This window comes from Ruditapes philippinarum, unplaced genomic scaffold (assembly GCF_026571515.1).
Source record: "Ruditapes philippinarum isolate M1 unplaced genomic scaffold, ASM2657151v2 ctg6247_1_1_1_1, whole genome shotgun sequence".
NCBI classification, from domain to species: domain Eukaryota; kingdom Metazoa; phylum Mollusca; class Bivalvia; order Venerida; family Veneridae; genus Ruditapes; species Ruditapes philippinarum.
The window spans coordinates 23,111-46,105 of NW_026858760.1; the positions used below are offsets into that span (position 1 = coordinate 23,111).

General features: G+C 34.6%; 1 protein-coding gene and 1 long non-coding RNA gene across 3 annotated transcripts in view; one reads left to right on the plus strand and one right to left on the minus strand.

Annotated features, from left to right (window-relative positions):
• LOC132754148 (uncharacterized) overlaps positions 1-9,588 on the plus strand; it is a 31,638-nt gene extending 22,050 nt beyond the window's left edge. For both annotated transcript variants that reach the window (XM_060744741.1, XM_060744742.1), the window contains 4 exons: positions 5,859-6,044; positions 7,059-7,148; positions 7,776-7,997; positions 8,622-9,588. In XM_060744741.1, the coding sequence (XP_060600724.1) occupies positions 5,859-6,044; positions 7,059-7,148; positions 7,776-7,997; positions 8,622-9,571 (1,448 nt within the window). In that variant the 3' untranslated portion in view covers positions 9,572-9,588. The remainder of the gene's footprint in view (positions 1-5,858; positions 6,045-7,058; positions 7,149-7,775; positions 7,998-8,621) is intronic.
• A 2,818-nt stretch (positions 9,589-12,406) lies between these two features.
• LOC132754149 (uncharacterized) lies at positions 12,407-13,756 on the minus strand. Its single transcript, XR_009629045.1, has 2 exons — positions 13,639-13,756; positions 12,407-12,564 (listed from the first exon to the last, which is right to left on the minus strand). It is a non-coding gene; the product is annotated as an uncharacterized LOC132754149 (long non-coding RNA).
• Between the last annotated feature and the right edge of the window lie 9,239 nt (positions 13,757-22,995).

The window sequence follows — 22,995 nt, forward strand, 5'->3', positions numbered from 1 at the left end:
CACCTGTCACAAAGTGACATGGTGAGCTTTTGTGATCGCTTTTCGTCCGGCGTTCGTCTGTCCGTAAACTTTTACTTTAAACGACATCTCCTGATAAACAGCTGAGCCAATTTCATCCAAACTTCACAGGAATGTTCCTTTGGTAGTCAACTTTAAAAATTGTTCAAAGAATTTAATTCCAAGCAAAACTCTGGTTGCCATGGCAACCAAAAGTAAAAACTTAAAATATCTTCTTTTAGAAAACAGAAAGAGCTAGAGCTTAAATATTTGGCATGAAACATCATCTAGTCAGTGTCTACCAAGTTTGTTCAAATAAATGCCCCGGGGTCAAAATTGGCCCCGCCCCGGGGGTCATTGATTTTCCTTATTTGTATATAGTAAAAACTTAAAAAATCTTCTTTTAAAAAGCTCAAATAGCTAGAGCTTAGATATTAAGCATGAAACATCTTCTAGTAGATGTCTACAAAGTTTGTTCAAATAAAAGCCCTGGGGTAAAAATTGACCCCGCCGCAGGGGGTCATTGTTTTTCCCTTTATGTATATAGTAAAAACCTTAAAAAATCATCTTTTAAAAAACCCTAAGAGTTAGAGCTAAGATATTTAGCATGAAACATCTTCTAATAGGTGCCTACCACTTTTGTTCAAATAAGGGCCCTGGGGTAAAAATTGGCCCCGCCCCTGGGATCATTGATTTTCCTTATATGTATATAGTAAAAACTTAAAAAAATCTTCTTTTAAAAAGCCCAAATAGCTGGAGCTTATATATAAAGCCTGAAACATCTTCTAGTGATTGACTACCAAGTTTGTTTAAATAAAAGCTCTTGGGACAAAATTGGCCCCGCCCAGAGGGGGGGGGGTTATTGTTTTTCCCTATATGTGTATTGTAAAAACTTAAAAAAATTCTTACAGCTAGAGCTTAGATATTTATCATGAAACATCTTCAAATGGGTGTCTACCAACTTTGTTCAAATAAAAGCCCCTGGGTTAAAATTGGCCCCGCACCGGGGCCTATATACAGGTGAGCGATTTCATGGCCCTCTTGTTAGCTCGACTATTCGATAAGAATAAGTAGAGCTATTGTAGTCACCCGAGCGTCGGCGTCAGCGTCTGCCACTTATGTTAAAGTTTTTATAATAGTTCAAATATTTTCAAAGTCCATTGACATATGGCTTTGAAACTTTGCACACTTGTTCATCATCATGACCCCAACCTGTAGACAGGAGACGGTAACTGTATCAAGCATTTTGACAGAATTATGCCCCTTTTTCAACTTAGAATTTACGTTAAAGTTTTTGTAATAGTTCAAATATTTTCAAAGTCCATTGACATATGGCTTTGAAACTTTGCACACTTGTTCACCATCATGACCCCAACCTGTAGACAGGAGGAGGTAATTCTATCAAGCATTTTGACAGAATTATGCCCCTTTTTAGCTCGACTATTCGATAAGAATAAGTAGAGCTATTGCAGTCACCCGAGCGTCGGCGTCCACGTCGGCGTCGGCGTAACCACTTATGTTAAAGTTTTTGTAATAGTTCAAAAAATTTCAAAGTCCATTGACATATGGCTTTGAAACTTTGCACACTTGTTCACCATCATGACCCCAACCTGTAGACAGGAGGAGGTAACTCTATCAAGCATTTTGACAGAATTATGCCCCTTTTTCGACTTAGAATTTATGTTAAAGTTTTTGTAATAGTTCAAATATTTTCAAAGTCCATAGACATATGGCTTTGAAACTTTGCACACTTGTTCACCATCATGACCCCAACCTGTAGACAGGAGGAGGTAACTTTATCAAGCATTTTGACAGAATTATGCCCCTTTTTCGACTTAGAATTTACGTTAAAGTTTTTGTAATAGTTCAAATATTTTCAAAGTCCATAGACATATGGCTTTGAAACTTTGCACACTTGTTCACCATCATGACCCCAACCTGTAGACAGGAGGAGGTAACTCTATCAAGCATTTTGACAGAATTATGCCCCTTTTTCGACTTAGAATTTATGTTAAAGTTTTTGTAATAGTTCAAATATTTTCAAAGTCCATAGACGTATGGCTTTGAAACTTTGCACACTTGTTCACCATCATGACCCCAACCTGTAGACAGGAGGAGGAAACTGTATCAAGCATTTTGAAAGAATTATGCCCCTTTTTCGACTTAGAATTTACGTTGAAGTTTTTGTATTACGGCTTTGAAACTTTGCACACTTGTTCACTATCATGACTTCAACCTGTAGACAGAAGGTGGTAACTATTTTAAGCATTTTTACAGAATTATGCCCCTTTTTCGACTTAGAATTTATGTTAAAGTTTTTGTAATACTTCAAATATTTTCAAAGTCCATTGACATATGGCTTTGAAACTTTGCACACTTGTTCACCATCATCATGACCCCAACCTGTAGACAGGAGGAGGTAACTCTATCAAGCATTTTGACAGAATTATGCCCCTTTTTCGACTTAGAATTTACGTTAAAGTTTTTGTAATAGTTCAAATATTTTCAAAGTCCATAGACATATGGCTTTGAAACTTTGCACACTTGTTCACCATCATGACCCCAACCTGTAGACAGGAGGAGGTAACTCTATCAAGCATTTTGACAGAATTATGCCCCTTTTTCGACTTAGAATTTACGTTAAAGTTTTTGTAATAGTTCAAATATTTTCAAAGTCCATAGACATATGGCTTTGAAACTTTGCACACTTGTTCACCATCATGACCCCAACCTGTAGACTGGAGGAAGTAACTCTATCAAGCATTTTGACAGAATTATGCCCCTTTTTCGACTTAGAATTTACGTTAAAATTTTTGTAATAGTTCAAATATTTTCAAAGTCCATAGACATATGGCTTTGAAACTTTGCACACTTGTTCACCATCATGACCCCAACCTGTAGACAGGAGGAGGTAACTCTTTTAAGCATTTTGACAGAATTATGCCCCTTTTTTCGACTTAGAATTTACGTTAAAGTTTTTGTAATAGTTCAAATATTTTCAAAGTCCATTGATATATGGCTTTGAAACTTTGCACACTTGTTCACCATCATGACCATAACCTGTAAACAGGAGGAGATAACTGTATCAGGCATTTTTTTACTATCAAGCACGAAGAATAGTCGAGTGTTGCTGTCCTACCGACAGCTCTTGTTCGACTTAGAATTTACGTTAAAGTTTTTGTAATAGTTCAAATATTTTCAAAGTCCATTGACATATGGCTTTGAAACTTTGCACACTTGTTCACCATCATGACCCCAACCTGTAAACAGGAGGAGGTAACTGTATCAAGCATTTTTTTTTACTTTCAAGCACTAAGAATAGTCGAGCGTTGCTGTCCTACCCACAGCTCTTGTTTAAGCCTTGTGTGACTAAAAATGGCCAAAAAGATCAAAGGAAAAGTCACATAAGTACCATTTTGTGAGTACTGTCCATCCGTCACATTTTTGTGTCCGGTCCATAACTTTGTCATTTATCAAAGGAATCTGAAATAACTTGGCACAAATGTTTGTTATAATAAGACAATGTGTCATGCACAACAACCAGACCCCTACCTCCAGGGTCAAGGTCGCACTTGCTCATTCAAGGTCAACATTGTCTATTTGAGGGTATATGTCGTGTCCAGTCCATAACTTATCTTTGATGGGATTTTGTAAATACTTGCACAATTGTTCACAATAATGAGACGATGTGTCATTCGCAACAACCAGTCACCTACTTTCAAGGTCAAGGTTACACTTGGAGGTCAAAGATTAACATAGTCTGTTACATTGTATTTTTTATGTCCGGTCCATGACTTTTTCAAAGATCAAAGGATTTTGTAAATACTTGCCACAAATAGTCACTATAATAAGACGATGTGTCATGCGCAACACCTGCATCCCTACCTCCAAGTTCAAGGTCAGACTTAGAGGTCAAAAGTTAACAGAGTCTTAGGGTATATTTTGTGTCTGATGTAGAACTTCTTCGGGATTTGGAAACTATGCACAAATAGTCATAATAATTAGACGATATGTCAAGTACAACACCTGCACCCCTACCTCCAAGGTCAAGGTCACACTTAGAGGTCAAAGGTTAACAGAGTCTGTAATATGGTATATTTTGTGTCCTGTCCATAACTTCTTCAAAGATCAAGGGATTTTGAAAATACTTGGCACAAATAGTCACAATGATAAGATGATATGTCATGAGTAACACATGTGTCCCTACCTCCAAGGTCAGGGCCATACATAGAGGTCAAAGATTTACCTAGTCTTATATAGGATATATGTTGTGTCCAGTCCATCACTTTTTCATAGATCAAGGGATTTTAAAAATACAATAATAAGACGATATATCAGGTGCAAAGCATGGGTCCCTACCTCCAAGGTCAAAGATTAACATAGTCTGTTATAGGGTATATTTTTTGTCCGATCTATAACGTCTAAGGTCAAAGATTAACATAGTCTGTTATAGGGTATATTTTTTGTCCGATCTATAACGTCTATATAGTTCAAGGGATTTTAAAAATACTTGGCATAAATAGTTACAATTATAAGACAATATGTCATGCACAAGACCTTCACCCCTACCTCCAAGGTCAAGGTCACACTTAAAGGTCAAAGCTTAACATGATAGATTTTTAAATTCCATTTTCATTTTATTTCTTTAATAAATTTTTTGTTGCATTTGCAGATCTAGCATTGATCATAATTTTGGACTGATAGTCCTCAATCTTTTGAAATAGCACAATTTTATGCTTCATATAAAACTACCCCGAGGCGGGGGACGTTGGTAACTCTGTTACAAATTCTTGTTATAATTAGACTTAGTGTTTTGATTATTTTCATGTTTTGCAAATTCAAATATAAACAATACACAACAACATGCAGGGTTTTCAGTGTTTGAAAGACCATAGCTTAAAGAAATGTAATGCATGATTACTTTGTGCTGAACTGAAAGCTGTGTTAGATAAAGATAAGTTTGTAAAATTTAATTCTTAGCCTGCTGACAGCAACTGTATCTACCTATATCTATGTTACCAGTGCAGACCAAGATCAGCTGTCACTTCTGTATAGTCGGATCATGATCTGCACTGTTTGCTATTCAGTTTGTAGATATTTTTAAAATATTGCTAAAACAGATGAAAGATCTTGTTCAGATTGAATAATAAACTGGTCTTAATTATTGTATGGTGAATGTCGGGCGGCAGGCGGGCAGGGAAAAACTTTTCGTAACAGTTTTCTCAGCAACTAGTTATCACAGCCTCTTGATATTTGGCATACAGCATTGATACCTGGTCCCATACTGTGGGATTTGATTTCAGGTCTGTTGCTTATCCAATTCCTGTTTACTGACTTAGTTTAATTTTCGACATTAATGGTCAATGGTAGGAAATTTTCGTAACCGTTTTCTCAGCAACTACTTATCAAAGCCTCTTGATATTTGGCTTACAGCATTGATACGTGGTCCCATACTGTGGGATTCTATTTCAGGTCTGTTGCTTATCCACTTCCTGTTTACAGACTTAGTTAAAATTTTCGACATTAGCGGTCAATGGTAGGAAATTTTCATAACAGTTTTCTCAGCAACTACTTATCACAGCCTCTTGATATTTGGCATACAGCATTAATACGTGGTCCCTTACCGTGGGATTCTATTTTAGGTCTATTGCTTATCCACATCCTTTTTACCGACTTTAAGTTAAATTTTCGACATAGATGATCAGTGGCAAATTTTTTTCGTAAAATCACAGAATCATGATATTTGGTATACAAATGCAAAGCGGCCTTTTCTGTCTTTGACCCATTTTTTTCATATTTAGAAATTGAGAGTTAATTAATGGTGCACCTCAGCAGTATTTTCCCTATTTTTCTATTTTTAGAAGTAAAACATCTTGTTAGTGAGCCTGTTGAACCAGAAAGTGATTTGGAAGATGGCAGTCAGTCAGGTAGTAAATCTGCTAGTAGAGCTGAAAGCTTATCTGGTTCTAGAAGAAACTTAGACAGTGAAGATCGTAAAGACGATTCAGATGATGAAACAAGCAAATTGATCCCGCCAGATCCTTCAGGTAATATTGAAAACATTGATTCACAGCAGATGTTATAGCCAGCAGCACCCCCCATACTTCTTCTTCTTTTTCTGTTGTTCACTTGTAGTCATATTGTTGTTACATGGTGTTGATGTTTGTAAAGAGAATGCCAATGGCCCAGCACCTCTGATTTCAACTTTGTAGGTGTTCTGTTGGGGGTTACCTTACCCATAGCCTTTGCTGATCCAACGACAAACCACAAGGCAGTGATCCAGTAGTGGGAGGTCAGTTGATGGGCACCAAAGGAGGCTGACCACCGCCCCTGCCTGGTTATCCCACCTAACATTTGTCGCCCCCTCTGTAAAATCTGTGCGCAACAGGGAGCACGGTCTCCATCTTTTTACTGAGGACACAATATCATAGTAGGGGCCATATGCAGAGTCTTAGTAGACCTAGCTCCGTAATCTGTGTCTGGCATGACAGAGGCTTACTGGACTCACCCCTTGACCTTAAGTTGCGCATACCATGCCTTGCATGACCTGGACGTCCAGCTAAAGACCTCACGGCTCCCCAACACCATACTTAATGCATACTCTTAGCATCTTTTAATATACCACAAGATTCTTCTGACAAATTTGTCTTAGAAGTTTAAAGGATGTGTCCTTTATGCAATTTGGATTGGTCAGTGTTAAACCTACATGCCTTTAAATCAGCAAAATATTGCAAGAAAATTAGACTTGAGAAAAATGCCCTAAGATTTTAATAAAAGTAAAAAAGGTTCAATATTTAAGTATTTTCAAGTGTGTGCATTTAATGAATGATAGATATTGAAGTATTTATTACCGTATTTCTACTGCGTGTATAATGCAGTAAGGGCTATTTTTGCATATTTCAATTTTTGTTTGGTAAGTTATGTGTATTGTGATGTATAAAAATAAGTTTCTATTGTTCCCTGTACAATATTTTTACTTTTGAATAAATTTTCAAATTTTCATGAAAATTAGCATGGATCTGGAGATATGTTGCTTTAAATTCTGTTGTTGTTGTTTTCAGTCAAACCTACTGTAAGCATCATACAATTTGAGGGTGGAGAAAGAAAAAAGAGCATACCCTGGCAAGGAGACATATACTCAATAGGACGAGGTTTGCTTAAACAGTGTTATTTGTATGAAAATATGTAAGAAATTTGGTAAACCAATGAAAAATAGTGTAACAATTCTCTTACTGACTTTTAAATGCCTATTGGAATAGTTTAGTTTATACAAATTTATTTTACAATAGTTTGATTGCATTGGAAGCTATAAGCTTATTGAAGCACTCTCGAATCTGTTCCTGGGACCAACCAGTACTAAGCAATTAATGTAAAGTTTCTTACTAAGAAATAATGGTCTTTGAAATAAGCACCTTATTGCCAGTTGTTGGTATAATATATAGGGAGTCAAGATTATAATGGAGGATTTTCTAGATATTGTTGATGTATAGCAACACAATATTTAATATATTGTTGTTTAAGCATAATTCTATTTTATATAGAACCTTTGTCACTGTAATAACATGTCAAAGTCACAAATGTCATTTTGATACTCTGCTGAAAGACAAATTTAATTATCAGCTCATTTGTTTCGAAGAGAAAGTCAAGCTACTATGCAAAAACTTTAATGCAGCCCACTATTCAAACATTTTAAAAGGTATCAACATGAAACTTGAAATTACTTTATGTAGGAATTTTAGAGCTTTTATGTTTTGTTGATGGTAGTCTTATACTTTCAGGGTCAGATTTTCAAATTATACCGAGCTCTACTGGAGCTTATGAAGTTACAAAGTTTATGATAGAAGGAAAAGATAATAGTTGTATTAGATGGGAGAAATATATCCACTCGTACACTGTAAATAATGCCTCTGATAGGGATGCAGGACTTTATATGTGGAAAATGATGCTAAACAACAAGTATAAACATTGTGGAAGCTTTGAAATAAGCATAGCTTTGCCAGGTATGATGCTGTTTATAATTAGTGTTCAATTATCAAATTGTTGTGTCGCCTCTACAGAGTAGACATGTAGGGATCACTTCTCCGTATTGTGTCTGTCTGTCCGTACAAATGTACAGATACTTAGGGGAACAATAGGTTACAGTAAATTTCCTTTGATGCTATTCATTCAGTAAGCTCTTAGTGGCTATTTCTTCTCAGAACAAAAGAGTAGACACTTAGATTTCAAACTTTGAGCACATTTGTCTTTGCTTGAACTCATCATCCAGTCCGACGCAAAATTCCTATAAAATGTATATACTGTTCTACTTCGGATCGCTCGAACTCTTAAACATGATCTCTGGTCCCTTTGGCAGAAATATAGTGAAAATCACACCTTTTCAGAGGAACACAAAAAGACAACAAAAGTGGCTTGGTGACATATCTGAATTAGTGACAGTCAGCCTCACTTGCTGATGTAATTGTTTTTCAGTTCGACAAAGTTGAATTATCTTTTTACAATTAATAAAAGTTATAGATCTATTTTCCAATTGAAACAATGAAATTATTAAATTTATTTTCCAGGTCAAATGATAAGTTTCCAATTCAACAAAAAAGTTACAGAATTTTTTTTTTTATTAATTGCAGCAGTCAGACCTCCGCCAATAGGGAAGGAGGCTAGCAACAAGAATACCGGTAGTTTGAATACAGTAAATCCAGTTTATAATCAACCCCAGCAACCATCGAGTACCTCTCACTTGAAGTTTGACTCTATCCTCAACAATCCAAATGACCAGGATGTTATAGAGGATAATGAATTGTTGCCACAAGGAAATTTAGTAAGAGGAGAAGTTGTTAAAGAAACAAGAGGTGATGCTGACCCTTTCAGACATGCAGCTGATTTAAGCTCAGAAATGTTCAGAGATCAGTCGCACCGTAACACAATAGATTCTGGTGTACAATCTTCTAATGGGCATCGCAGTAGTAGATCAAGTAATATAGCATCTGATAGGGCCGTTAGTCAACGCAACAACTCTAATGACAATACTAGAGATGGTGATTTAAGGTACAGCACCAGTGGTTATCAGTCACAGACTAGCGCCAGTTTGGCTAGAGAACAATTTAGAGCTATTTTTGATGATGCTCCTGAATTAAGTATTGGATCATTAAATAAAAAGTCAAGAGAACTATCAACGGGTCTTGATATACAGGCTTTGCATGAAAGAGGATATCTGAATCCTTCTGAAGATAGAAATGAAGATACTGGAGCCAGGGGAGGTGAATATACTAGTACCAGGGCAGGTGAATATACACGTGCCAGGGCAAATCAAGATACTGGTGCCATGGCAGATGAATATGCTGGTGCCAGGGCAGGTGAATATACACGTGTCAGGGCAGATGAAGATACTGGTGCCATGGCAGATCAAGATGCTGGTGCAAGGGCAGGTGAATATACTGGTGCCAGGGTAGATCAAGATAATGGTGCCAGAATAAGACCTGATCCAGCAGGAAGTGTTTCAACTATGAACCACAGTGAAGGAAGTGGTTCTATACAGGAGACCTTTAGAAAACAGTTATATGTACCTGATAGTAAGTAGCTAACATAATTATATTAAGTAATGCAGAAAGTAAGATTTTTGTATTTTTTAAAAGAATTCTTCTTAGCTGGTCTTCTACAAATGTTATTTTACAGGTTTCAGTCTGATACATAAGTAGGTCACAGGAGCTAAAAATAGACTTGCAAAAAATGAAGACTTTAAAAAAATCCTATTTGAATCTACAAAGACTGAAGTTAGATATTTGGCATATGGCATCATATTTCTTAAACTACATTTGAGCCGTGCCATGACAAAACGAACATAATGCGTTTGCGACCAGCATGGATCCAGACCAGCCTGCGCAACGGCGCAGTCTGATCAGGATTCATGCTGTTCGCCTACAAACCCTATTACAAGTAGAGAAACTGATAGCGAACAGCGTGGATCCTGATCAGACTGCGCGGATACGCAGGCTGATCTGGATCCATGCTGGTCTCAAACGCATTATGTTGGTTTTGTCATGGCGCGGCTCAAAATGTTTATGCTTCTCTGTTTTTCAGAAAGAGTCAAACTATCATGATTGCTGCGGCATCATTGTTGTTTTACTTGTTGTTGTTCAAATACTTTAATGTTGCCAATTATTCAAAAATTAAAAAAGTAATTACTATTAAACTTACACAACTTGTTTATCATGACAAGGTGCAGTTATTTGACAAGGGGCCAATATTCTAAAAAGCAAATATTTTTTTGGGGAGTTAATGCCCCCCCCCCTTTCCCTTAAGATTTTGCCCAAAAACGGGTTTGCACTTAACAAAAACCCATTAACACTGCGGGCCCCCGGGGTCTTTTTTAAATATGTTTTTTAGTTTGAATATTTTTATAAAAAATTTTTTTAAAAACAATTCGGGAAAGCCAGTTTTTGTAAATAGAATTGGGTCAATTTTCAGCAGGAAATCAGAAGGAAGGGGTATTGGGGAACCATCATCCATTTTTTTTGCTTGTAAATAAATAAATATTGCTCAGGGATATTGCCTTTTTTTGGAATTAATTTTGGGATGTTTGATGGTGGGACCAAGGTAAAAAATTCCAAAAAAGGCTAAATAGCTTTGGGCTTTTACAAAGAAAAGGCTTTAACCCTCATTTTATTCTCCTGAAGTGTTTTTGAAAAAAAATCAAAGTTTTTTATTTTTTCTGGGCAACAAGATGTGCTTACGAAAACAGAAAATCTACCCAAGGACCCAAAGGGGGAAATATTTTAAATCTACGGGCTAAATATACACCCCGTTTTTTAAATGGGATTACAACCTGATAGGATCATAAAATTTTTAAAAATGAAACCATAAAAAATATATCAACTTTCTTAAGCTTTTATTTTTTTAGTTTATAATTTTGAATTGATATTCTTAAATTACATGCTATAAACATAGTGTTACTTTTAAAAGACTCAGCTGAGTTTTTTTGACATGACAGGACTGGAAATACTATTTGAGGTTAATGTTCTATTTTAAGAAGGTCTAGACCAATAACTTGTTTGCAAAATTTCAGATCATTCGCTCACTCTTTTTCCAGAATAATTATTCTAAATGGGAAAATGATCCAAAAAGACCAAAAAAATATGATTTTCATTTCATTACTGAATATACTTTTTATCTTTTGCATATATTTCTGTTTTAAGTGCCCCAGTGGATCTTTGTTAGAAATTTTAATTTTAGGTTTTAGGGTTTTTTCCTCAGTGGAGTTCCTGTAAATAATGCTAACTACATGTGATACGAAGATGTTTTGAACTTTTGTCTGAGTGTTCTATTGTATGTCTTTGATAATACATATGTTGATTTTAAAATTTTATTTCTTTTTTTCTAGATGATATTCTTGGAGATGGCCGTGTGTATGGCGTTGAAGGAGATTTAGAACATACATATCCAGAGGGAGAAATCCAACACTTACCTTATAGACATGATAGTGTTCTAGAAAATGATCTGGAACATCACATTGATGACCATTCTGATAGTTAACATGGAACTAAAAAGTAGTGAATAACTTTGTGTTTTCTTGATGAGAATTTACCAGTTCATCACAACTTTATGGTGTAATACCTTATTAAAAAAGTTTTGGAAATGTGAATGATATGGTGTCAAAGATTTCAGAATCACGTGTTTTTATCGCATGTGTCAGGCACATGATATCCGTGATGAACTGCCGAGGCTGGGATTCGAACTCAGGTAGGAGTAGTATCCTAGACTACTGAGCCAAAGATTCCATCCCCTAACGCAGTTGTAAGAAGCTGTACTTGTCCGGAATTGATAACGTTCATATTAAAACGTGTTATATAACATGAATTTCCGCGCTTACATTAATGTCCGTCTCCGAAAAAAAAAAAAAAAAAAAAAAAAAAAAAAAAAAAAAAAAAAAAAAAAAAAAAAATAAAAAAAAAAAAAAAAAAAAAAAAAAAAAAAAAAAAAAAAATATTATATTGTTTTTGGTATTCATTCTAATATAATTAAACACCATCATGAGAAAATGACCCTTAACATCATTTTACAAATGATGTTAAAAGACGTTAGCATTGTCATTGACGTTAAGAATAAAAAAAAGTGAATTGCCCTTGAAATGTTTAAGATAAATATTAATAGTTAACAATGAGCAAATTGCAAAATTGTTTCTATTTATCTCAAGAGCTATAGAATTGAACTTCTTTAAGAATTCAATACGTACATTAAAAAAAGTTAAGTGACGTCAAGGACTGTTTTAGGTTCCCACAGTACTCGTATTTATGAACGTAGGTGTGTGTGTGCACGCAACTGTCACAAGAGACATGATTCTTGACGGCAGAATTTCAAGTCAATAATGTTAGTTGAAGCAATAAACTTCATGTTTTATTGAATTATGTCAATGATATTACAGGATAATATAGGGATCAGATCAGTATGGGAATCGGTGATCTTATTTCTTGATGCTGAGCTCTGTTTTTATTTGTTGATCTGATGTATAAATTGTATATACTTTACTTTGATGTAAATGAAGTTTCAAATTGGTCACATATATTGTATTTTTAGCTCGACTTTTCTATGAAAAGGGGAGCTATCCTACTCGCCCCGGCGTCGGCGTCGGCGTCGGCGTTGGCGTCACACCTTGGTTAAGTTTTTCGTACCACCCCACTTTATTTCAGAAGTATTACAAGTATGGCTTTGAAACTTACCATACTTGTTCACCATCATAACCTCCATCTACAGACAAGAGTACATAACTCTGTCAAGGTTTTTGACAGAATTATGGCCCTTTTTTGACTTAGAAAGTGAATTGAGCTTGGTTAAGTTTTTTGTACCACCTCACTTTATTTCAAAACCATTGGAGGTATTGCTTTGAAACTGACCATACTTGTTTACCATCACGACCTTCATCAACAGACAAGAGGACATAACTCTGTCAAGGTTTTTGACAGAATTATGCCCCTTTTTGACTTAGAAAATACATTGAATATGGGTAAAATCCACTTATTGCCTTAACCCTTTGAGATATTGCTTTGAAACTTTTAATGCTATTTCACATCATTACCCCCATCTGTACGCAAGAGAAGGTAACTCTGTCAAGGATTTGTTTTAAAAATTAAGGCCTTTTATCGACTTAGAATCTTGGTTAAGTTTTTAGTACCAGTCCACTTTTTGACTGAACTGTTTGAGATATTAATTTGAAAGTTGGAATACTTGTTTACAATCATGATTCCCAAACATTTCCAGGAGAAGGTAATTCTGTCAAAGATTTTATTTGAATTATGGCCCTTAACTGTCAATGTTTTGTATTATAGGCAAGCACTAAAAAACTTAAAAAATCTAAAAAAATTCATTCCTATCCACTTGTTCACTTTACCATAAATTATGTCATATAAACATTGCTGTAATATTCAAGGGTATCAAACAACTAGTTATTTTTCTCTTTTTGTACTTGAAATTAAAATCAGTAGTATATGCATATTTCACATTTTATCTCGCCTATTTGATTGGTGGACAAGTGACCAGCTACGGACAGAACACATACAGAGATTCTTGTATTGCCTTTTACTGCAAAAACTTTTTTTATTGGCAAGCAATAAAAAAAGTCGAGCGCGCTGTCTTACGGACAGCTCTTGTTACTGCTGTATTGGCTATGACCTTAAATTATTTTGTTAAGATTTTTTGTTCATGATTAATTATGAATACATGTATTTATAAAATGAAAATTTCATGTGATTTAATTGATAGATTAATTTTCATTTAGGTTGTATGTTTGCACCAAAAAAAAAAAAAAGAAAATTAAAAAAAAAAAAAAAAAAAAAAAAAAAAAAAAAAAAAAAAAAAAAAAAAAAAAAAAAAAAAAAAAAAAAATTTGTTGCAATCAAATTAGAAAGATATAGCTTATTAAGTATCTTAGAAAATTTTAAAATATATACGCCTATAAACATAAATTTAAAAGAATAACATATAATATGACAATCTCTTTTTATTGGAAATAGATTGTAAATTCAAAATACAGTGTAGCAGTAACTTTTTGGTTTGATTTTATCACTGCATGCTTGGTAATGTTTTAAAAATCATAGTTTAATGTTTAACCATACAGTTTGTGAAACTTCTCACCTTATATCATTATCATAACATTTACATTAAGAATTTTAACTGAACAACTTGTTGAATTTTTTTATCACATGATCTTTATGTTTAATGATAAAAAGTTTAATTTGACAGTAAAAAGGCCTATTATGCCCTTCAAATGCTTTCATGTTTTAACTTTATTTCTCAGAAGCTATATAATTTTTGATGTCCTGTTATATAGTTTTAAAACAGTTACTCATTACTTGTTTTTTGGCAACTCAGTACAGTAGTGATTTTCTATGGAAGTCAAAATACTACTTTGTTTTAATTTTGCTACTTTTATGTCAAATTATTTTAAATTAAGTGCTATTATCTTCATTTGACAAGCACCTAACATGCTCATAAACCATTATTTATACATAATAAAAATCATGTTTTTCTGTTATAAAGAAAAGAAAAATGTGTGAATTTCTTATGCATAATGTGCCTTAAAATGAATTATTTCTCATATTTTTCTTATAAATTATTGTACATTTTATTTTCATATACATGTACATGTAAGATTTTTAACATTCATTAAATGTCATTATATACATTACAAACATACTAAATTTGTTTACATAAAATTTTTTTCAAAAGTTTTATATATATGTTGTTGTTGTTGTTTTCTGTGCACGAAGCTTGATCATGTTATCAGTCTTAAAATATTTAATTTTTCATGACATCTCTGCCCTGTCCCAGTTTACAATTATATTTTCACTGTAACAAATCTTACTCTATGTAACATATATAAATTCTTAAAGTAATTTTGCAAGGGTGAATGAATCTATAAAATATTATTATTTCAATTTCATTAAATGTCAGGTTGAATATCACCCAGGGTTGAATATCATTTAAGTTTGAATGTCACTCCGGGTAGTTGCAATTGGGTTAAAATAGACCAAATACCCAACACCCTGGGGTCAAGGTCATTGTTACTAAAAATGGTTTTGTATAATATGATTGGTATAATTTATCTAATACCATGTAGTACATAGTTTGATGTGATTGTGGGTATGATGGTAGGGATGAAATGTCACCAAAAGTGTGAATATCACAAAATAATGAATATCAAAAAACGGTGAATATCAGTTTTAGTCACAGTTCTTGACCATATAATCAACAGATTACATTTTCACAATAAGGGGAAAATATGTTTACTCCCAAATACAATATGCATTTCCTAGCCAAACATTTCTGACTTCTCTTTCTTTTTTAACATTCAATGGTTAAAGTAAGCATCGGTACCATATATTTTACATGAAAATATCACCATTGTGAAACATAAATTATACATAAGAATCAGCAATGAGAATACTGCCATGGTTTATTTTTATTATACCCCCACAAATAAAGTTAAGAGGTAACTAGGAGTCCGCTTGTTGGCCCGTTGGTCTGTCCACTTCATGGTTTCCAGACTGTAACTAGAGTTTTGAAGTAGATATTGTAATCAAACTTGGTGTATAGCAAGCTTTTGTGGAAACCCCAGTTGGTATTGCTTTTAGACCCCTGGGGTCAAAGTCACTTCCTCAATATAGAATCAAAGCACAGAAGGCGCTGAATTTGTTTCGGTCTCAGAATGTCAGAAAGGTGAAGGTTGTGAGTTTATAAAACAATTTGTTTTTGTATAGTGCCACCAATGCTTTCCAGCGTTTTAATTGTAGTAGATTGGCTATAAGACTTTAAACAATTTGAAAAAAATGTGTTGCCTTAATTGGGATTTGAACTCCAGACCTCTCGCTTCCTAAGCGAGCGCGCAACCCCTCGGCCACGGTGGATTTACATGTTCACGGCCAGAAGAAAACCATATTATTCTAGTTAGGGTTTGTAATGACGCTAACTGTTGTTTAACACTTGTGTAAATAATCATGGCGCTTACTATAAGCATGTATATCTATAAAGAATAAAACAATATTAGAAATCTTCGACCATTCGGGAATTATTTTGCTTGAAAATCAATCCGCCTGTCGTGTGACCATATTTACGCAGTGATCTCCCTAAATTTTTTCGGCCTAAGTGTTACATCTAAAGGGAAGTAACCGCTTCAAAAAAGCGGACTACTTTCGGCACTTGCAATTAACAGCATTAGAGTCTAAAATTTCGCTACCATTATTTGTTTGGTCTGACGACCCAAACAAATTAAAATGGTTTTGGACAATAAAAAGAGTTCGAAATGAGATACTGTTATCTTGGTATATAGCCAGCTTATATGAAGACCCTGGTTGGGATTGCTTTTGACTCCCTTGGGTCAAGGTCACTGTTACTGAAAATTGGAAAATGGTTTCCAGATGATAACTCAGTTAGCAAGGAGATATTGTAATTAAACTTGTAGCAAGCTTATGTGGAGACATTGCATGTTTGGTATTGCTTTTGACCTTCATAGGTCAAGGTTAATGTCACTGTTACTAAAAATAGAAATATGGTTTCTGGATAATAAGTAGTGTTTGGAATGAGCTATTGAAATGAAACTTGGCATTTAGCAAGGTTATGAAAAGACCTAGCTTGCGATTGTTGTTGGACCTCTAGGTTCAAGGTCAATGTTACTAATAACAGAAAAATGGTTTCTGGAGGATAGACAATAAATTGTAATAATTATTGCCACTTCATTGGTACAAAGGAGGGAACCTCATAAATTATGGGTCGAGTTCAAATTTTGCTTCAGACCTTATATTTCAAAATGTTAAGGTTCCTGGTGGGAGTATGAATCACCTTTAGTTATTGTATATATAATGAACTTTCAAGGGGAAAGGTCACCGTGAGTAAGATACACATGTATATTGTACCATGGAGATAATTGTTTATATATCTGTGACTGTACAATGAAAATTTCAAGAGGAAAAACCGTGGGTAAGATTTTACATTAGAACTTGCAGGGGGAATACTGCCGTTGGTAATTTGTATTTTGCATATGGACATGCAAGGAAAATATCTGACTTCCCTCATTTTCACGGTTCGTCTACTTCACGTGCACTGTTCCTTGAATCGGTTAATTGACTTCATGTAAGGAAATTTATCGCTGAAGGTCACGGATGATATTGTACTTGAAAGTAAAGATTCATGATGTATTCAGAGTTAATTGTGAATGGGAACTTGTGAATGGTATTGATAGTAAAAATGTACTTTCAGGTTTGTTATGTTTACGCTTGAAATCATTGAATGAATAAGTGTTAATTGAACATGCATCACCGAACATTTCCTTGATTTGCCCGTGTTCGATAAATTAAAACATTAATTTACTTGAGAAAAAAAATAACGCTTTGATATTCGTATATTTATGTAACATCATTTATCAGGGGCATTTTATTGTTGGTGAGATTTATTGTTTTATTGTAAGATTAAATTGTTTATTTATTGTTTACCCGAGATAAAATGTATGACACTTTTCCATATTATTATAGTGTTATCGCGGTTTTTCGTCAAACCTTCAAAATATATCTGTGTCACTTAGTCCGTATCAATTATAAGTTCCGCGTCGATTTCAATCCCTCCCCGGATTGGTTGTCAATTTTCTTCCTAAATTGTTACGCGTCCCTTGCTTGTTTAATGTAAAGATTTAAGATAAATATTAATATTTTAAAAGATTTACCCAACCCCTGCATTGTTTAGGTATCTGTATTTTGATTACTAGAAGTAGTATCATCTTGCTTTTGTTTTTCTTTCAGAGGTTACTAGCTACATTTGTAAACATAGAAATTGTTTCAACATACAATTACTGTATTATGTCGAGCAAGTTCCTACTGATAACTGTTGATTTTTTACCCTGTCTTTTTAAACTGGGTTAAATCGAACTATTCAACCAGGAACTTGAATTTATCGCCCGGGTATAATAATACTAAGGTAAATATGTAAATAAAAATGTCGGCGGCATTAAAACGTCCTGATTGGGTATTTTGCAAGACAAAATAAATTATCAAATATTATATTGGTTGAGACACTTGTCGTAGTTTCGGGAAGTGTCGTAAAATGCGACGTTGCGTGACTCATTGACAAATCTTTGTAAATAATCTTGATTTCAAGGTCTGTCATTGTTATATACATTTTTGTACATTTTGAATTATAATAGTATGCACATGTATATCAATAATCATTATGTTTTTTTTCCTTATCCGAATATTTACTATTGTTATTGAAATAAAAACAGTAGCTACATGCCCTCAGACAAGCCAAACTGTTTCAATAAAAACATACTTGAGAAAAATGTACTAAGATTTAAAAGAGAAGTAAAAGTATTCAAGTAATAATTTACATGTTATATGCGATTAATGACTGATTTTTCAGTATTTATTTCCAGATCTCTACAGCGTGACTAACGCAGTAAGGGCTATTTTTGCATATTTTGACCTCTTTTGTTAACTAACGCGGAATATAAATGCCGTTTACAATGTATAAAGTACTTTCCTTGTTCTCTTCACAATCGTTGACTTTAAGATTCGTGTTTAAAAAATTCATGGAAGTTAGCATGAATCTGAAGGCATGCTGCTTTAATATTGAAAACTTTCCCCGTTAAAGTCTTTATTCACGTAATAACACACCTAAAATTGTCTACGAACACCGCTTTCTTCATCATTGCCTTCATTCATTGCGTTATCTGTGGACGAAGACCGCAGATGCTCCTCCGTGCATTTTTTTTCGGGCACGAGTGGAACCACTGATGTTCCGTAAAAGCCAGTTGGACAGCCTCCTCAAATGAAAGAATCCAGAGCTCATGACGGGATGCGGACCCACAGCGGTGACTGGCAACTGTCTATTGGTCTGTGTTGACTGGTTATTTAACTGCGAAATGAAAAGCTGAAACTTTTGCAAGTAATGAAGATTTCTGACGTATTCCGAATAAAACAACACAGTTTATATATGCAGCATGCCTCCGGATTCATGCCAATATTCATGAAATAATTTGAAAATATAGCCCCGTACTGCCACTTTCCGATCAGCTAACAGATTTTTCTACAATAACTGAAGAGAAATTTAAAATATATATATTTTCTCTTACTATTTTGCAAATATCATCATTGCAGCTAATACATACTTTTAAAATTTTACGTGAATTATTATAATGTATCAAAGACAAACCATTACTGACCCATTTCCCTGTTCTTCAAAATTTCACTGCCAATTTCAATCAGTTAACAAAGTATATACTGTACCACAAAAAAATGTAATACAATGTTAAAATATAACCAGTTATGTAATTTAAAGAAATTTTGAATAACTCAACTTCAAATAAATGGTAATTGACAATTTTAACCTATTGTATAATGTCATTTTTCAATCTTGATATCAATTTGTAGTAGTAAAGCTGTCACAATTGAGGTATGGATGTACTAACAGAAAAAGCATGTTCTTGTGAAAATTTTTGGGTCATAGGGTCTACATGACCCCCTTCTAGTGACAACTTATTGAAAAGTTATCTGAGTGAATGTTTTTCCTCGGTTAAGTGAATGTTACTTTATTGACTCATTACCTTCCAATTAAGAATTGTGGGGTAAGATATGTACATATCAAAATTATAGCTTTTGAAGTGCAGTATACATTATGACTAATGATAGTGAAACCGTGGTCCATTTTAATATCCATTTCTGCAGACTGACAAAAAACTGAGTCTAAATCAATTTTTTTAGAAAATTACTGTGATTTGTAACTGTGTAAATTAAGGATTAGTAAAAAATGTTTATTTTACATATTTTGAACTAAAATACTGGTATTTTGTTTTTTATCGCTATAATATACACTGCTGCTGATAACTGTAGTCGAGGTAAATACAAGATGTGACATGACAAATAAGGTCAAAAGTAAAGAATTTCTAGGGATGATTGAAAGTGGTTGTAATTGAAAACTGGAAGTATACGGATATTTAGAAGTAAAACAATGTGAAGTGCATGCACACAGAAAGTAATTCACACATAAACGGCACTTACAATTCACATAAAAAACTTAAAAGAGTGCAAACTATTCACAAATAGCCTTTACTGTGATAGTCACGCAGTAGAAATATGGTGATAAATACTGCAAAATCAGTCATTAGTCGCACATTACATGTACAAATGTAAATGATTCCTACATTCTTGAATCTTTTTATTTTTCTTAAAGTCTTAGAATATTTGTCTTAATGAATATATCGGCTAATCTGCAGTAATAGATTGTGACAGTCTTAAAGCAGTGAGTAATCCGAGATTTTAAGCAGTTGGTAACACGATGGACATTTAAAAGTCCATGGTAAAACATAGATTGGGAAACGTCGAAATTAGGAGTAAATAATAGACACTAAACAGTAACACAGTAACATTACACAGTACAGTATAGTGATAGTAGGCAGTAATCAGTTAGTTAAATATCATAGTAAACTATGGTGGCTGATTTGGTACATTGCGCGTTGCGTTGTCGATAACGACAACGCAACCAATATCGTTATGGCCTTTTCGTCAGGTCGCTAGCGACAACACGACAAAGCACCAAACGTTCTGCTGTCGTCTTGTCGTCCTGTCGCTATTGAAGCACGCCAAACGGCGCAATGTCGCCCTGTCGCTTGGCTTATAAGTCAATCCTTCGATTTGAACCGAACAACAATGTGGCATCACGCCGCACGACAACGCGCCGTTTGGCGTACATCGTTAGCGACAGGACGACAAGACAAAAGTCCGAGAACGCGCCGTTTGGCGCTTTGTCCTGTTGTCGCTAGCGCCAACACGACGGACAAAAGCGTTCCAAATCAGCCACTATACACGCCCGTTTAACTCACACCGAGTGTAAAATGCCCATCGGTAAAAATGTTGTGAGCAACTTCCGTTCCTCGTTGTGAGCACCCATCTAGGACGTGTGATACGATAAACAAGGTGAGTTTTTCATAATTTTTGAAGATTACAGACATTTAAGTAGAAATATCGGAATGCAGTTAGCTAGCGATGTGTTTTCCGAGTATGCACATGTAAAGATATTGCCTGTTGGTGGACAATTTGATGGAAATACCGTGCGACGCAGTCGCTCGGGGTAGCTGGAAAACTGGAGACTTCTCTCCGGACCACATTTAACATTGAAAACGTCGATTCTGGTGAAATTTGTGCATTCTAACCTAAAACAGATCCCCACAAGTCTTCAGCGTAAATCATTACCTGAAAGTCTTCATAGAAACGAAGATATACCCTTTTTTGCTTTAATCCTCGTTGTGAGCATCATAACCTCGTTGTGTGCAAGACAAGCGCAGTGCGTGTCTTGTTTTAATATGTAATTCAGATGGTGGAAATATAATTTTCAATCTACCAAAGCAATTAAAACGTTTTATCACTAGCGTGAACTACCAACACTTCAGCCACACATGGCAAGTGCATTTACACATACACACTTCTTCTCTGACAATATACACATGTACATTTTTTGAAGCTGAGTTGACATTTGAAGAATTCCGTCCCTTCTTTCTGTTTATTCAATAGAAGTCATATTATTTCCTGCGAATAAAATCAAGGTCACGGGTTTGACTATTGCATAATTATGTTGTAGATTTATTGTAAAATTGAAAGGAAAATATCAAGCATCTTTTGTAAGGGTTTTCTTAGAATCTTGATGATTAATTTTCTATATTTGGATGAAAACGTGCCGAATATCATTAAATCGTGCAGGTCACAAGTGTTATACCTTCCCTGGGGAATATAGGTAAACCACATGGTCACGATCGGCCATTAACTTCTTTAAAGTCAAAATGTATAATGGAAACAATGGTTTTCATTGAAGTAGATCATTGTGAATTATTTTTCCCTAACCTTTTCATACTGCGCGTACATGGGGACATTAAGTTATATGGTTTTAAAAAACCAATAGTCAAAGCCAGTGACTGAATTAAAACATGCATCACCTGATAGGCATCTGTGTGAAATCGTTCGATAATTCATTGCGTCACGACAAAACAAACATAGTGCGTTTGCGACCAGCATGGATCCAAACTAGCCAGCGCATCCGCGTAGTCTGATCAGGATCTATGCTGTTCGCTATTAGTTTCTCTACTTGTAATAGGGTCTGTAAGCGAACAGCATTGATCCTGATCAGACTGCACGGATGCGCAGGCTGGTCTGGATCCATGCTGGTCGCAAACCCATTATGTTGGTTTTGTCATGACGCGGCTCATTAATGATCTTAATATCACCGGCATGCTTGGACTAACTTTCTGTTTTTGGGGTTTTTTTTAAGACGTTTAAGATGTTTAAATGGAAAAAAAACATTTAACTTTCATCTGAATATTTTGTAATACTTGTATTTTATACGAATACCCGCATCCGGAAATTCGAAGGTTCAGATATCCGGACTCGGGATTATATCACTAATTTTAGTAAATACGTACAATATTACAAAAACCGTCAATTAAGACCACCATCTGGACTGGACCAAAGTGGTCTTAAATGCGGCCGGATGGTTTTAATTGTGAATATTCTTATCATTGCTTACACACTTTATGATCATGGTCCATTTTAGTCATTTTGCATGAACAAACAATATGTATCTTAATCTGCAAATACAATATACATGAACATTTGTATGTTATAATGTAAAATCTGATGGGGGGGGAGAACAAATATTTCTGAAGAAATTAAATTTCAATTTTTTTTTCGGTCTGATTTCAATAAAAATGTCATTCGTCTTCAACACTGTTGCATACTTTGTGGATATGATGGGGGTCACATGCAGGAAGAAAACATATTAAAGTACAACCTCTATAGAACAATACCCTGTGGGAGACAAAGATTGTTGGTTGCTGTCGAGAGATGATTGCTCTGCAGAGGTAAAAATTATTGTAAGATCTTACTATTTGGAACAATGATACTGTTGTAGAGACGTGATTGCTCTGCAGAGGTAAAATTAATTGTAAGATCTTAATTTTGGGAACAATTATACTGTTGT